The sequence below is a fragment of the Urocitellus parryii genome, chromosome 6 (assembly GCF_045843805.1).
Source record: "Urocitellus parryii isolate mUroPar1 chromosome 6, mUroPar1.hap1, whole genome shotgun sequence".
Taxonomy (NCBI): Eukaryota; Metazoa; Chordata; class Mammalia; order Rodentia; family Sciuridae; genus Urocitellus; species Urocitellus parryii.
This window is the reverse complement of record NC_135536.1, coordinates 174,854,793-174,872,181: the sequence shown is the minus strand read 5'-3', so window position 1 is coordinate 174,872,181 and position 17,389 is coordinate 174,854,793. Positions and strand designations below refer to the sequence as shown.

At 44.7% G+C, this 17,389-nt stretch overlaps 2 protein-coding genes across 4 annotated transcripts in view; one reads left to right on the top strand and one right to left on the bottom strand.

Annotated features, from left to right (window-relative positions):
- Positions 1–576: 576 nt before the first annotated feature.
- Positions 577–17,389, bottom strand: part of Asxl1 (ASXL transcriptional regulator 1) — a 72,533-nt gene continuing 55,720 nt past the window's right edge. For 2 of the 3 annotated variants that reach the window (XM_026402063.2, XM_026402064.2), the window contains exons 4-12: positions 11,838–11,958; positions 11,667–11,764; positions 10,879–10,972; positions 10,246–10,398; positions 8,786–8,949; positions 8,598–8,694; positions 7,235–7,340; positions 5,986–6,619; positions 577–5,435 (exon numbers count right to left, since the gene is read on the bottom strand). In XM_026402063.2, the coding sequence (XP_026257848.2) occupies positions 2,541–5,435; positions 5,986–6,619; positions 7,235–7,340; positions 8,598–8,694; positions 8,786–8,949; positions 10,246–10,398; positions 10,879–10,972; positions 11,667–11,764; positions 11,838–11,958 (4,362 nt within the window). In that variant the 3' untranslated portion in view covers positions 577–2,540. The remainder of the gene's footprint in view (positions 5,436–5,985; positions 6,620–7,234; positions 7,341–8,597; positions 8,695–8,785; positions 8,950–10,245; positions 10,399–10,878; positions 10,973–11,666; positions 11,765–11,837; positions 11,959–17,389) is intronic. The other variant, XM_026402065.2, reaches the window with a different exon arrangement.
- On the top strand, positions 13,150–13,573 carry LOC113192068 (cytochrome c oxidase subunit 6C). Its single transcript, XM_026402067.2, has one exon. It carries the CDS (start codon positions 13,207–13,209, stop codon positions 13,432–13,434), a length of 228 nt encoding a protein of 75 aa, XP_026257852.1. The 5' UTR covers positions 13,150–13,206; the 3' UTR covers positions 13,435–13,573.

Below are 17,389 nucleotides of genomic sequence, written 5' to 3'. Positions count from 1 at the left end.
GGTGTTCCACTTTGTGTAAAATTTATTTTCTCCAATTCACAGGGGGGAAAAAAAGTAACTGGAGCTATCCTTAAGCTTTATTTCCACCTTTGCTTTTTCACTTTTGCTTATTTACAAGCCAAGCCTGTTTCTGATAAGCTCAAAAACAGGCACTTTGGAGTCCTCTGGAGAAGTCTGGGGACCTTAACTGAGAGGCCAACCCTGACCCACATCCACTCAGGCTCACTCAGCTGCAGCCCACCTGGCACCTACCTCATGTCACAGCAAGGTCAGAACTGGTCACCTGCCTGCAGACCACCAACCACTCAGATTAACTTGGCAACCTCCAATGCGGAGGCAGTCAGGATGAGCAACTGCAGAGGTCAGTCACGATTTATGGCTTTCGCTCACAGGAGAAAGCACTCTTCTCTCTCACAAGATTTCTGACTTCAGTCCATGGGTTTGGAAAAGTTCATCCAGTCACAGAGTCCAAAGACCAGTGAAGCAGGCAAGTCAGACTAACCTCACCAAGGAGTGGCACATGAGCCTGACCTTCCGGCACCAGCAGGCAGAGCAGAAGATGACTGAGACCACAAATGCAGGTTGTATAGGTTTATTTTTCCAATACCACAAGAGACATACAAGAGCAGTGCTTTTCTCTGGGCAGCCCTGTGGACCAGATCAGTATTAAACTGTACCCTTGAGTGGCCCCAAAGGTCCAAGAAGGAAAAAGACAGCTAGACACACTTGGGCCCCTGCTCCCGGTCTTTGGTAAACAATTTCTTGAGATGACAACTTGGACTTGACCAATACTGTATTTAAATCACATCATTGCCAACTTCTCACTCATGCTTCAGATGACAAAAATGCCACCTCAGATTAAATGGGGAGGAGGAGAGGATAAAACCCTTTTAGGTGAGATGAGCCTCGCCCAAGACACACAAATTTTATATTTCACACAGAAGCACTCGCACAGGGAGACACACCCACTAGAGAGGCAGACTCTGAACTCTGCAGCAAGTCAAGATACAAGAAAAAGGTGGAACAGGATGAGGGAAGACTAACGCAGTAGCATCTCCTCGCTGGAGACGTGTCGGGAGAGGCCGGCAGTAGGCATGGCTTTGTTTCTTCCCAAACCTGCTGTCAAAAAGTTAAGTCAAAAGGAGCCCGGTGGTCCCAGGTATTGCTGTGACAGGTGGTGACCCTGGAGCCAGATCCACAAGGCCTCCTGGGGGCTGCCCAGGGAACTCACCCATGAATCCAGAAGCACTTAACACTGGTGATAGTGATTTGTCACTTATGGCAGCGGATAGCCATCAAGGGCCGGAGGAGAAGAGATGTGGGAGCTGATGCATCTGCTCAGTGGTGTGCAAGCAGGCTGGCCCTGGCTCTGCAGGCTGTGGAGAACCCCAGTGACAAGTAACAAGTCACTGGGCCAACACGACATATCACAAGTCAGTCACTTCCCCCTCATGCCAGGTAGCACAGCCCTCAGTGGCTTTAACAATCGAGGTGGAAAAGCAAATGACACTGCTTTAATGCAATGATGCTGAAGATGTAAAATAGGAAAGAGACGTTGTGTTCTCTGTACAATACATCCATTTACAGAGTTGGCCAGTACTGTGTATAACATATAAATACAGGGTAAAACATCAGAGGTGCATAGAGCATACTTACAGAAGCCAAAGGTTCACTTTATACATCCAAGAATAAAGAGTTAAAAATATAAAAATAAGAAACACACACTGCTTAGAAATGTAAAATGACTTTCACATACACAGGTGTGTGGAAATGCCCACTCCCAGAGTCCAAGGTGACAGGGCAGGTGGCAAGCAGAGCAGCCACTTGTAGTCATCCTCAGAGCTGACTCACAGGGTCGACAGATGGCATTTTCATAGGAGACACCCTACCCCCCAATCCCACTGTCTAAGCAGGGCTGTGCAAGCTTTCAAAAAATCCGGTGGGCTCGTGGATCATACAGAGACAGGGAAGTTCTGAACTGGCTGCAGCATCAGAACCAAGGGTCAGCTGGCTCCGTCAACTGGCATCTATGACCGAACTGTAACCTGAGGTCAGCAGGTGCTTGATCGCCCTGGGGGGCAATGGGAGTTACTTCAACCCTATGAGGCTTCTTCCCAGACCATCAACTCCCCAAAGTAGCAGAAGGAAAGATGGCAGGGAGGGGGCAGTGGGAGACTTAGCATTCCTGCTCAGTTCTGATGGCGCATTCCCTTGGTAGAGAACACAATCTTCTTATTTCAAGTCCCTCTGGGCATCGGGCAGGGTCCCCTGCCACACCAGGCTCTGTCTGTGAGGGCTCAGGCTTGCCAGCCTTAGGCAGCCCCACAGGTTGCCCCCCAAGAAAGCCCCCTCTAGTAATACCAGAAGGGTTGACAAGTGACAAAGGGTTTTAGCACTATAAATCTTAGGGGGAGGCAAGAGTGCTCTTGCCTAGACAGACAGAGTCTATTATATCAATGATATTCTGTATACAGATTTAAGATCAATTATTATCAAAATACACACACTAAATATACAATTTTTCCAATGGCCATAATTTATTATCTCACCACAAGGCACAATACACAGAGCTTTGAGGGTCCAATACAGTCGTCGTGACAGAATGCACCACAGCCTTGGCACATGATCATGGCTTTCAGGCTGCAGGCACACTGGAGCGAGATGCTTTCCACCGTGCTGCTGTCGGTGAACATCTGCAGGGAGAGTGACGCACTGTGGCTTGCACCAAAGTTTGCTTTGTGGCTCAGCTGCACCACGCTTCCAGCCAGGCTCCTGTGAAAGGCCGGGGAGCTGGAGGAGTAATTAAAGCTGGTGGAACTCAGCTGGAATTTAGAAAGCTTCCCGTAAAAAGCCTGCTTGATGTTGAGTTGGGAGGGGATGGAAGAAGGCTCCAGGGGCTGAGCCAGCCCTTTCCCTGGCTCTTGGGGGAGTTTCCAGAAGGGTAGGTCCATGACAAAGGGCATCCCTTGCAAGTGACCCACCAATTCCAGAGGACTATGCCCAGCAGCTTTTCTGTTCTCTGAATTTGCACTGAGAGAACCCCCCAATAAAGTCTTTTCATTCTTGCTGCTGCCAACAGAGGCAAGAGGTGGCTTTGGACCCCAGTCTTCCCTTGCAGTTTGCACCCCATCAGACACAGAGTTTTTGCTTGGCCCCAATTTCCTACTGGGAAAAACTGGAGGGACCTCAGCAGGTAATGGCGTGGGGTCCTCAGGCCTGGGGCACTGAAGGGTTGCAGCCACATTTCTAGGGCTAAAGAGCTTCTTCCCTTGGCCTCCGGCATTGTTCTGACCACCCGGGGCCCTACCTGTCTGCTCTGGCCCGCAGGAGATCTCCTTTGGAGATGAGAAGCAAGGCGCTCTCGAGGTAGGGAGCTCTCCTGGACTCTTACCGGGAGCAGCATGTGAATCACTACACTCCCGCACTGCCTTCTGATCTTCAAAACTAAAGGAAGAAAACTGCTCTTTGGAATCCATTTCTTCCAGTTTCCCAGAGGAGATCATCAGCTTTGTCACTGGACTTAAGGAGTCTAAACTTGGGACCATCTTGGAAATCTGAGGTGCTCCGGAAGCCTGAGCAACCTCTGCCTTTCCAAGACCAGTGCTTGCTTCATGGCTCTCAGGCAGGGGCAGCTCCTTCAACCCTTTTAAAGCAGGGCTGCTTCTGTCAACCACACAAGTGTTTTCTCCAGGACCATGCAAAGGTCCCGTGCCCAGGGGGCCACCACGGCTCTGCTCTTTTAGAAGTGGCAGCTGTAAGGATTCTGGCTTGCTGTTACTGTGGGCCGGAGGAAGAACCTTCTCCAGGGACAAGTTACCCTGCAGCAACTGCAACACAAGTGGGTTGGTGGCCTCCACTGAGGACCCAGGCCTAGCCAGGCACAGGGGTCTTGGCTGGTATTCAGTACTGGACAGCAGCAAGGAGTCTGGGATCTTCTGGGGAACTGCACACACTCGAGACACCCAGCTCTGAGAAACCATCCCCTCTGTCCTTGTAACCAGAGTCAGATCACTGTTCACCTTGGATAGGAAAGTGGATTGCTTCCAATCATGTTTCTCATCCTTGTCCACCGAGGACCCCTTTGTCACTGTGGCTTCGCTAATGTCAGCCTCACTGCTATCCTCAGTGAGGTGGCCTTCAAAGTCAGAGGCTGTATCTGTGGATTCGCTGTGAGGACTCAGTGCTTCAGAGTCTCCATTGATTTGCAGCTTCTCAATGTCCACATGTTTGCCATCGCTGCCAGAGCCACCCATGCCGTGAGGTAGCACTGTGCAGAGTGAAGAAGCAAGGCTGTCAGGGGCTGCCACATCCTTTTCGGCTGCCAATCCCCCAGGAGATGTGGCAACAAGGGTAGCAGTGCTCTCCCAGTCTTCTCTGACCTGAGGCTCCATAGGTGGAACACTTTCTCTGGATCCTGGCTCAGAATGTTTCACCACCTCATCGTTTAACAGGATGGATGTCCAAGCAGCAGCACTGTCAGACATGAGTGCCTCAGTTTTCAGGGCTTTCTGTCTACCATCACTTTCCCTCACAGGTGGGCCTGAGTCACCAAGTCTTAATTCATCATCAAATGGTCTTTCCTGCAGGTGGCCAGCCAGTGATGATTCAGGTGTGGAACTGGGGGTCACATTTTCCGGATCCTTCAGAGTAGGATTACTGTCAAGAGCCGGGCCAGCTCCTTCTTCCAATACAACAGCTCCTAATGGAGACTGTACAGGACTGTTCACTGGAGGAACACTGGATCCTTGCTCCTCACTCCCCCTTTCCCTGGAAGTAGTGCCAGATTCACACTCAGTTCTACCATCTAGCTGCAAGGTAGGCTGCTCTGCCAACTTCCCAGCCACTGGGGTTTGAGAGGACAGTGGGGGCAAAGCCTGGCATGGCTGATCCCCAGTGGGAGCAACTGAGGGCTGAGAAGCATCTTCTAGCCCCCGTGTGAGTACACCTGGCACCCTCTGCAGTGGGCAGCTTTCTTCCTTTCTGAGAGAAGTCAGGTCTTCTCTCCTGGCTCTGGACATGGCAGCTCCTGCCTGGGAATGCTCCCCATTCAGAGGACAAGGCGGCAATAGTTGTGTTCGCTGTAGATCTGACGTACACTCTCCAGGGGTGCTCGGGGCTCCCCTGGGCTCAAGGTGGCCACAGGCCTCACTACCATCACCACTGCTGCTGCTTCTGCCACCTCCCTCATCGGTGGCCCCGCCGCCACCTCCACCCGGGCCACCCCCACCTCCGATGGCAGTGGTGGCCGCCTCTCGATGGCAGTGGTGACCTCTCGCCCCTCGGGCCTGCAGAGCACGGGCTTTAATGTCTGCGAGGGTCCTGGCACCAGTCCAGCCCCGGTAGGAAGACTCTGTGATGGGGACGATCCGGGGACATATCTGGTAAGTGGGCTGACCTTTAACCACCCAGGGTGGTTTGATACGTGAAAGTTGAATCTGAAAGAAAAGCAAAGGGAAAGAGTTTTAACTGGATGATCTAATCTAGAACTACCAGTCTTCTCTGTCCTGGGGCTCCAATACTAGGAGCAATACTGGGAGACTAGTAGTTCAGAGGTCCTGACCTAGAGAACTGAATCACTCTCCTAAAAAAGAAAATGATTATTGTAAACTGCCTGCCCATGGTACCCCTTCATTCCAAGATTCTGCTGAAAGGCTATGCCACACCTCCAAATTGAATTTCTGGTGAGACTTTATGAGCCGCTGGAGCAAAGAGCCTAATGCTATCTAATACAAGATGAAAAACCCCAAAGGATTTGGATTCTTCAACAGGGTAAATAGAAAAGTGAGGAAGAAAAGAACTGCCTCCCCCCATCCCACCCCACCCTCATGTCAGTCTCAAGAAAAGCTCTCCTATAGGAGGCTCTGAGTTCCCACATAATTCAGGCCAGGGCCCAGGGCCTCTGTCCCTTCAAAGGGGGCTCCACAACCTCATGACCCTCCAAGGAAATCAGGCACTAGGGCCACCAGGAATCAAACAGTCTCCTACCCGGATGGGCGGGACTTTGGGCTCCTCTTTAGTGGGCTGTGGCTTTTCGGTGTGAACACTTTCAATTGTGTTACGAAAGGACTGACGATCTTCAAGCCGGGGCTTCTTTTCGGGAAAGGACGCAGAGGCTGCCTGCTCAAAGGACTTCCTCTTCTGATCCTTGGGCTCCTGATCCGAAGTGTCCTGAGACAAGCTGGGAATTCTATCTGGAGATGCAGAGGCACGTACCAAGTTGTCTGGCTCGGTCTGGATTCGGGAAGCCACAGGTTCGCCTGGACACTCAGGACCCTCTGGGCCAGGTGCTGCAGAGGACATGCCCGGCAGCAGGGGACTGCTCACCCCTGCTGAGTCGGTCTTAGCCTCCCTGTCCTTGGAGAGAGGGACGTCAGGTGCCACAGAGTTTGCATCCTTAGCAACATCTGCTTGTTCCTGCTCCTGTTTTTTGTACAGATTCCTTCTGGCTCGGGTTCGGAGATCTGGTCGAGAGCGTTTCTTAAAATGCCCATCCCGCTGTCGGGTGGCTGGACCACGCTGTGGCCGCACCGATTCTCTTGGGACACGCAAACCACTCTTGATGTTGGCCTCCTCCTGGTCCACGTTCTGCTGTAATGACTCTTCTTTGGTCAAACCCAATCTGCAAAACAAACTCACACCATCAGTTATAGGCCAGAGAGGACACGTGTCTTTTCTCTGCACAACAGGCACTTAGATACATAAACTAACTAAATCTACATGGTACATAACGCTAGACCACAGAAAAACACACATTCTGCTTCACTGTGAATGGCATTAAGCTAAATGACTCGAGTCACTGCAATCTCCAAATTCTTGTCCAGGACAGATGTTCAAGTCTTGTGTATAAAATGGCATAGTATTTGCACAAAACCCACACACATCTTCTCATATGCTTTATTTTGTGTGTGTGTGTGTGGGGGGGTTGCTGGAAATCGAACCCAGAGCCCGTGTATGCTGGACACGTGCTAGATAGGTGCTCCACCACTGAGCTTCCCCTCACCCTCCACCTGTGCACTTTAAATCATCTCCAGATCACTTACACCCCTACCTCGACAATAACGACTGTGTAAATAATGTCTTGTTTAAGGAATAATGACAAGGAAAAATGTCTATACAGATGCAACTGTTTTACCCCGATATTTTCGAGCTATGGTTGGTTGAATGTGAAAGGAGAACCAATGGATTCAAAGGGCTGGCTGTACTTAGTCAGCAATCCTATCACCAAGGGCCTTACTTCTGTCCGTAATAGTCTTCAAAGAACTTTTCTTTCCATTGTTCCACTTTCTTTTCCTTCTCCATTTCCTGTCGTATTCTGACTTGCATCTCATGAGTAAATTCACCTAGAGAGAAAGATTTTTCTAATGAGTACATTCAGAATATTGATGTCTGGCTTACGGCTAAAACTTCTTTAAAATCAGGAGTTTTAAAAAGGACATGTAGCCAGGTGTGGTGGTGCACACCTATAATCCCAGCAGGTTGGGAGGCTGAGGCACGAAGATCACAAGTTCAAGGCCAGCCTCAGCAACTTAGTGAGATCCTGCCCATAAATAAATAAATACATACATAGGGCTGGGGATGTAGCTCAGGGTTCAATCCCCAGTATCCTCTCTCCCCAAAAAGAAATGCTCCTGTCTCCTCCAGTGGCTCTCTCATATTATGTTTTTATACAAAATTAATATAGCAGACTGCCTGCTTATCCTTAGAAAGGGTTCCTGACAATGATGGTCCTCGGCTGACAGGTGAGAGCTTGGGTTTCAAGAGTTCCCATCACCTAGTGAACTATTCACTGTGCCTAAACTGTTGATGCCAACAATATGGTTTATGCTGAACACCCCTCTTTCCTTTCAAGAATCTAGGTATGTGGCCAGCAGTGGCTTCCTTCACAATCAGCCCCAAATAAAAATCCTGGACACCAAAGATTTAATTTGCTTCCCTGGTAAATACTTCACAAGTGTTGGCACAACCTCTCATTGAATTCTGCCTAACTCCACAGAGAGGACCTCAGACCTTGCACCTTGCTTCCCATGCACTTCACCCCATGTGCCTTCTTCCCTTTGCTAATTGTGCTTTGCACTCTTTTTGCGTAAATAAATCATAACCCTGAATATAACCATATATACAGTCCTGCCAGCAGTCATTAAACCTAGGGGTGGCTTAGGGTCCCCAACACATTCCCCAGTTAGCTTGTTTTTAATTTTGTGCGGAAGCTACCATTTACTCCAAATAACTACTATCCCTGAAAAAGGAGCATGGTGTGCCTCGTCAGGGTGCACTTTATTCTATCCATCTAGATAATGCCATGATTACTGGAAGGAACAGGCATGAAGAACATTAAAATGATGAAAAGAAGATACAGATGGATATATATACACAAGACAGTTGAGGCCAAATATCCTGTTGCTTTTTCAGAGCAGCGTGGCACATTAATGTCTATTACACATATTAATACTAGAGAATCAAGTCTGCCTTCAACTGAACATCTTGAGGAAAAAAAAGAGACTGGTAGAAATGAGTTCTGGGGCTTACATATCAGGAGACATGCACCACCGCACATGGCAGGCACACCTCCAACCCTGAGACGAAGCCGACTGACTTACCATCAGCCAGGCGATCCCGCCAGCTCTGAGCCGCGTGAGTGAAAAACTCATTATTGAGAGCGCTGCTGCTGAGGCGCAACAGGCCATCTGTCCCCACCTAGGAGGAGAAAATAATAAATGAGGAAACTTGAAAGAGAACAGGATCCCCAACCCCCTACACAGGTCAAGAGGAGGCTGCACATTTGCACCTGTCTGTCCACTTCGGGCAGGAGGAAGAGGAGCTGCTGCTGGAAGTGTGATGGCAGGGCGTGGAAGGTCCGAGAATTTATCAGGGCTCGGAGGTTGGTGTTGACAAGAATGGACCCAGGAGTCTCAAAATCTATCTCTTCCCCTCTGTTGCGCTTCATTTGACCTGTGATTTTTGATGCAAGAAGAAGCAAGTACAGATTTTCAGCTTCTGAAAGCCAAAAAAGCAAATAAAGCAAATGGCAACTCATGAAAAAACTTTGGTGGTAGCACCCAAGCTACCCAGAACTTTGTTCTGTACACAACCTGCTCAATCATCCAGTCCATCCTAACCTGTATGTTACAACTGTTCTTCCCAGGTTACTGTCGTTGCCATCGACTCTAAGAGAACACTGGGACTTGACTCCTCTCAGACAATACTCTGTACCGTGCTGTATCACAACCCCAAGAGGACACTCTTCCCACGGAAAACCAGGCGGGGGCAGGCTCTGAGCATCCCTCCGGGCTGCAGAACAGGCTCCACAGAGCCCAACTGGAGAAAGGATGGAAGTTGTCTAAAAGCAAATCTAGTTAGTGTACTACAGAAAAACCTGCAGAAGCTTCCTGTGAATGAGGTATAATCTCCAGGCAATTACGTACCAAGGGTTGGTTGTTCAATGCCAACTGAAATAAATGTCAGTTAATTCTCAAAGCCTAAGCAAATGCTACTTATATGAGGGGAGTGGGGAGTGGCACTGCAAATAGAGACCTGTGAGACCACAGATTGAGCATTGCTAAATGGCTGGAAAAGCAGTAAGACAACAAACAAACCTCGTTTCTATGTGGGCAATGGTTTATTCTAATTTTCCAAACCCAAGGTTAGTCTTCTTAATGATTTCATGTGGCCCATCTACAAAACCCCTAGCACGTGGGTCTTAATAAATAAATCCTGAGATAGCAAACAGTTTACTAGCACTGAGGACGGCCCGACTCAGGGTGAGAGGTGCACAACACAGCACTGCTGAATTTGTGTGCATCCCCAAAATTCAACACATGCTTCTACTCGACACACTAACTGGGTTATAAAAAAGCAGAGTCTGATAGAAACTACAGATGATGAAATCAAGTGTGGCAGGATGCTACAGAGAAAAGAAAACAGGCATGGGAATCCTCCTCTGAGAAGCTCAAAAACAATTTTCACTCACTCAAAACATTTATGAAGAAGTACCACGGCAGGCACAGGCCAGGCCCTACAGGGACAAACAAGGAGCAATGTGGCACCATCTATGCCCACAAGGAGTTCACTCAATCTAGCAGAGATCCATACGTGAAGTAACAAAATACAAGGTAAAAACAAACAAAACAGAGGGCCACCCAAGAAGTAAAAATAAACTGGAAAAGGAACTGGAGCAGAAGACACTGTCTTCTTATTAGGCCTGTAGGGCCCCTTTACAGGCAGAGAAATGAGTGCCAAGCCACTCACCTGTGGCCGGCTTCCGGAAGCCTCTCAGGAGCGGGGCAGGGTCCCGGGCGACCTCGGCCTGGCCACGAATAGCAGCGCTGCCCAGGGCCAGAGAGCCGCTGCTGCTGCTGGACGGGCTGCCACTCTCGCCATCAGCGTGGCGGCCCGAGAACCCTGAAGGCACAGCATTCCACTGGTCAAAAGCATCACACGCCGAGCCCGTGACTCTCAGACAAGCTTACTTCTCCCAGTTCTCCCTGACATGCTGCCAGAAATACTGGGGTGCTTCCATCTCCCAGCCCTGGGCCGACAATCACCACCTCATGGTCTGGCTTTAAAATATCACCTTAAAAATGCCAAACCACAAACTTCATTTGTACAGCACTACACCTTTTCAAAGCACTGGCACAATCCTTCACTGGATGCTCACGACTGCCCTGGGAGGCAAAGAAGAGGGTACACGGCAGAGCCTAGCACCAGGACCTGTGGCAGGCCACACCACACAGCATGCTGCCTTCCAGAGAGAATGGGTCTCCCAGTTCTTGCTCAACAGCTCTACTGGCATCACAATGCTAGGTCAGAGACTGCTGACACAGGGAGGCCAGGTCCCCAGGACCTGAAGAAAAAGCACCGCAGTCACAAGTCTACACATACCTGATGCAGATTCCACGTGGGCCCCGTTTACCTTCAGAGGAGTCAGCACAACTCGAGGGAGCATCACCCCAGTCTTTTTCTTTTGTTTGTTTGCCTGTATTCCCAGGGGATAAAAACAGAGCCTGAGTCATCTGCAGTACCCCCCTTGACCCTATCCTACCCACTCTCTTGTAAATACGGAGCGAGATCTGCCAGGCAATGCCGACAACAGCACTGATGAACATTACTGAGCTGTGTGTGGGCCACTGTGCCAAGCACCACCCTAAACTGAAAAGAATGTATGGTTATCCCCATTTTACAGATAAGGAACCTGTCCACAGATGATAACTGGCAAAGTTGTCATTCAAATAGCCAAATCCCAAGCTCATGTTCTCAGTACTCAGCACTGTACTATACTCCGCCCTGGAAGTTCACATGTACATTACAAAAAGGAAAAGAATTACCCAGGTATGTAAATAGAAAAGGGCAGGGGGAATCACTCTGCTCTCAAACCCCAAACCCCACTTCTGGCAAGCGTATGAGAAAATAATACAAATACTATTGGTGAAGATGAAAATAGTATCAAAATGTTCATAACACTGCCAGTGGAAGAATAAACCAGCAAATAATAATAATCTAAAGCTCAGTTTTCCTGTGGCCCACTTTTAAGTGATACTAAAAGGTGAAAACCATATTTAATTTTTTTCACTCTTTAAACATGTTCACAGATAGCTACAGGAGGAATAAGAATGCCAACTATGCCTGAATTCATTCATCCTCCTGGCCTGGTCACCAACTCTCCTCCCTACCTGTGAGGAAGCTCTGTAGCTGTCCCTGGGATTGGGAAGGGGCCGACTCTGAAATTCTGTAGAACAGGATGCATTTGAAGATGTTTCATCCAGAGATACTGGCAGAGTAGAAAATAAAGGTTAGTTCCTAGATGCTCCTTGGGGCTGTCCCCCCATCTCACTGGCACTTACCATCGTTTTCACCACTCACAGTGCTGGCTTCATTAGATTCACAGCTCTCCACATCGGCCGAGTCCTCTGGCTCCTCTCCTTCCACTGCAGCTGGATTTCGAGACCATTGCAGGGCATCCTTCTGTGATAGCAAGTTATAACTCAGGTGAACAAAACTCTACAAATTCTACTACAAGTTCAGTAGTCATTCCTAAATTTGTATGCTTTTGGAGAAGAGGAATTTGATTGCTGCTTCTTTTTTGAGTGTTTATCCAAAGGCTGATATATGTTAGTCCAAGTGCTCTGCCACTGAGCTTTAACCACAGCCCAGACAACTTAGAATATTGGTAAGTTCCTATCCCTTTCAAACTGAGCTTTTTCTCAGCAAAGTCGTTTTATTAAAAAAACATTAAAATTAGAGATACTGCTGGGCATGGTAGTGCACACCTGTGATCCTGTCAATTTGGGAGACTAAGGCAGGAGATCTCAAATACAAAGCAAGCCTCAGCAACTTTGCAAGACCCTGTCTCAAAATTAAAAAAATAAAAGGGGCTGGGGGTGTGGTTCAGTGGTTTAAAAAAGTCTCTGGGTTTAATTCCTGGTACCCTCTTCCCCAAAAAGTTAGATATACTTTTGTATTCAATCATTCATTATACAGCATTACAAATCAACATTTATGGAGCATCTCCTATAAGCTACACCATGTTAGTTCCTAGGGTGGGGTGGGAATCAGGCCCCCATCTTCAAGGAGTTCATGTGAGTAGAGAGAAAAGAATATGGATTATAATATAAAGGGCAACAATAGAGGTATATACATAAAGCTGAGGCATCCCAGAAGAGGGAGTGCCTAACTTAGTGAATTACAAGAAAGGGAACATGGGAGCGCAGAGCATGAGTAAAGATCAGAGAGGCAAGGCTTCCAAGGGAATGTGATGCTTGAGCTAATTTTTTTTTAATTGATTGTAGATGGGACAGCATTTAATTATTTATTTATTTATTTATTTATTTTTATGTTGCGCTGAGGATCGAACCCAGTGCCTCACATGTGCTAGGCAAGCGCTCTATCATTGAGCTACAGCCCCAGCCAGTTGAGCTAAGTTTTAAAAGAAGTTTGCTACTAGGGAAATAGGTTGGCCATGGGTAAACCCAAATATTTTTTGAAAACAAAATCTGAACTCAGGAAACTAAATGTAGGGGTATAGGGAAATGGATAGGCATATGGCTAGAAAAGACAGCAAGAGGGCAGATGATTATACAATGTGTGAAGAGACTGAGACTTGGATTATTTTGGAGGTTCCAAAGGATAATGACTTAGAGAATGATTTTTAGAAATTTTCGTTTTTATCTCTATCTACCGGGAAGGACGCTGGTGTGGAGGACAGTAACTGCCATGGCTTCCGGCACTTTGGCGAAACCTCAGATGCGGGGTCTTCTGGCCAAGCGTCTGCGGTTTCATATTGTTGGAGCATTCACGGTTGCCCTGGGGGTTGCAGCTCTCTATAAGTTTGGTGTGGCTGAACCAAGAAAGAAGGCATATGCAGATTTCTACAGAAATTATGATTCCATGAAAGATTTTGAGGAGATGAGGCGGGCTGGAATCTTCCAGAGTGTAAAGTAATTTTGGAATATAAAGAATTTCTTTGGATTGAGGTCCTTAGAAGTTTGTACTGACTTGTGCTCCTGAACTATTAAACATGAATATGTGGGCTAAGAAATAGTTTTTCTTGGTAAATAAACAATTAACAAATACTGTAAAAAAAAAAAAATTTTTTTTCGTTTTAGAAGCCTGAAGGTAAGAAGAGAAGCTATTTTTCCTAGGAAAATATTTTTCTGTTTTCATAATGACAGTGAAGCTATTTTTGCTAAGACATGAAAACTGTCACCGTTCACTGTAACAGTGAAAACACAAGAGATCTACCCTATGTTTCACCTTCTCCAAAGTTTCCTTGAATGGTCTCAGAAGTGAACTCCACCTAAGGACTTGCCTAAGGAAAACTCAGAAAGTGCATCACACCTCAAACCTAGGAAGAAGGCTGGGGACACAGCTTAGTGGCAGAGTGCTTGCCTAGCATATATGAGGCCTGGGTTTGATTCCAAGCATTGAAAAATCAATCCATCAATCCAGTAAGGAGTATGAACAAATACTAGGAGCTAGAGAGCAGAGATAAGGTGAAACAAGAGGAGAGTATGGTCACTAAATAAGAGTATGTATAAAAGAGTAGACAAAATCATGATTCTATATCTTTAATATACCATAAATTTAAAAGGGGAACTCATAACAATCTAACATCAATTTCATGGGTCCCTTGAATCATTAAAGTTTCCATCAACCTAGTTTTGTTAATTATAAGCTAAAATCATGCTGTCTTAAGTTAATAAAAAGAAAGCAGCTTTTTTAGATTTTTATCTCTTTTTCCTTACTGGCCATAAATGCTCCTCAGAATTAAAAGCTAAGGAAAATTTTTAGTATGAATCTTACAATTACGTTGCTGACTGGCATGTTCCTTGGAATGACAAAAAAAATTAATCTCTCAGGTAAATAAAGATAAAATACTCGTCAATGAATAAAACAGGTCTATTACACTGGCAAACTTGACCCCAAGACTGGCAAACAAATCATACAAATACTATTGGTAAAGATGGAAATAGTAAATGTATCAAAATATTCATAACACTGCCAATGGAAGAATAAACCAGCAAAAAAATCTCAAGAGCATAATGGTTGAACACCCTATCCAAAAAGCTTGGGACCATTAATACTTTGGATTTAGCAATTTTTAAAAATTTGAAATATTTGCATACAATAATGTTAATGGTTGGATCTAGTACCCAAGTCTAACCATGAAATTCATCTGTTTTAGGGGCTGGGGTTGTGGCTCAGCAGTAGAGTGCTCACCTAGCATGTGCGAGGCCCTGGGTTTGATCCTCAGCACCACATAAAAATAAATAAAATAAAGGTATTGTGTCCAAATACAAGTAAAGAAAAGAAATTCATCTGTTTTACATACAAGTTATACACATAGAGTGAAGTGATTCAAACAATACCTTTAGTGTTACTGCACTTTAACTACAACCCATCACTTAAGCTCAGGTATAGAATTTTCCAGTTTTAGATTAGGAATACTCAACCTATGTATTTTTTAACCCAATAACATCATTTTTAAGACATAAAAAAACTATTAAAAATTTATAATTTAACTATATTAAAATTAAGACCCTATACTCATCAAAATATAGTGTTAGTGTACACAAGGTCAAGTTACCTGCAGAGATGGAGCATATACTTCTAACTCACATAACCAATAAGAACCTATATCTAGATAACTTAAGTCAGAAGAAGGCAACCCAGAAGAAAAACAAAAGATGTGAATTAGGCACTACATAAAAGAGCATAATCTAAATGGCCAAAAGACACATACACAGAAAGATATTTAACCCCACTAACAATAAGGAAAACATGAAATCATGCAAATTGAAACCACAATGAGGGCTAGAGATGTAGCCAAGTAGCAAGTGCTAATGAGGATATGGAACTTGTTACTGAAAACTGAGCCAATCACTTGAGAATATACTGTGACAACTCAAAGATAAAAACCTCCTGTAATTCAGCAATGTTACTCCTAGGTATGGATTCCCTAGAAAAATCTATGCGTATGCACAACCAGGATGTTCACAGTAGCATCATTTTTAACTTGGACAGTTAACAACCAAAGTAGGCATCGATAGTAGCATCAGTAAATAATAGTGCATTCATTAAATGATGATATAGTAATTTTTAAAAAAATGAACGAACTGTAGCTACCCACAACAACATGGATGGGTCTTAATAGAATACTGAAAGAAGCCAGCAGAAAAGAATGCATACTACAATGAGTCCATTTGTTTTAAAAAAAAAAAAGGATCCCCCCCCCCAACAGGCAAAACTACTAGTGTTAGTGATATAGACACAGGTAGTAAACAAAAAAGAAAGAACTTCCATAAAGTCAGGACAGTAATTACCTGTGTATGTGTTGGTGGGAGCAGGGGTGCCCAAAAGAGGGCTCCTAGCTGTTTCCATGTATTTTATCTTGACCCAAGTGGCAGTTGCAAGGGTGTTCATTTTACTATAATTCATTAAGTTTACTCTTGTGTCCTATATGTTTTATCATATTATATTTATATAATAAAAAGTCTGAAATCAAAAGATAAAGTATTTTCATTTAAAATAAGCTGTAGAATATTTAATGACAGGAGAAATGTTCATGATATAACAAGTGAATCAAGCAGTTAAATTCCTATAGTATGAATCCATCATTTTTTAAACGACATTTGCATGAATGTGTTGGTTTAGAGAAAAGACCAGAGAAATAGTGGAAGAGTTGATCAGCATGATCTTTAGGTGACGGAGTTGTAAGTGGCTTAGTTCCTTTTTAATTTGGGATATATTCTATAATTGACAAGTATAAAGTATAATCAAGAAAATAACATTTTGCTGGGCATAGTGGTGTGCTGACAATCCCAGAAGTCCAGGAGATGGAAAAGATGCAAGAGCAAAACAGTACAAAGAACATTCACCTTCAATGTTTTCATATTCACCTATTATTAACTAATAATAGTAAATACATTAGTAAAAAAAAAAACTATAATAATAAATAAACCTAAAAAAATTCATAACTTGAACATTTTAAAACAAAAGGCACTTTGAACAAAAAGTGATAAAGTTTAAACTGCCCAAGATTTGATTCTCACCTAAAAATATAAACAAAATCTTGGGTATGCTTGTCCTTTCTTCATGGGTCTGGGCAAAAAAACAGGGACTGTCTCTAAGAAGACTGATCAATGCAAATTATTAAAAATTGAGAACATACCAATTGTTCCTAGCCAGCTAGAGTTCCTAACCAAAGCATACAAAAAGAAGAAAAATTTATAAAGTCAAGAGTGTCTTAATTTCCAATAGCATAATTTATCTAGACTGAATACTCAAGAAATTCAGATCTACTAAGAGAATTCAATCAGGTTGTTAGATTCAAGACCACAGTTAAAAACTGAGTGATCCTAACATTAACAATAATATCACCAACAAGAAAATTTAACAAAGAATATAAATTATCAGAAATAAATTCCACAAAAAAATAACAATCATTTAATGAAGAAAAATTTAAAAGCTTTGTGAAAGCTTTAAAACCTAAATAAATGGAGAGCTACACCATTTTTTATGTGTGTTGAATCAAACTCTTAATATGATTCAACACTTAAAGATATCAACTTTCTCCCTAAAGTTGTTTACTGACTGAATGCAATTCCAATAAAAGTCTATTTTTTGTAGAACTTGAGTTTACATGGAAAAGCAAAAGGCCCCCAGCAGTCAAGATATTCTTGAAGAACAAGATGAGAGGATATGCTTTTTAAAAGGTCTTGTAATTAGATGAATAGATTGGTGGTTGCTAGGTATGATTCTGCTTAAGAGTATGGGGTTTCTTTTTGGGGTGATGCAAATGTTCTGGAATTAGATCAATGATGACTGCATAACTTTATGAATATACTAAAAGCCACTGAACAGTATATTTTAAAAGGACAAACCATATGGTCTGTGA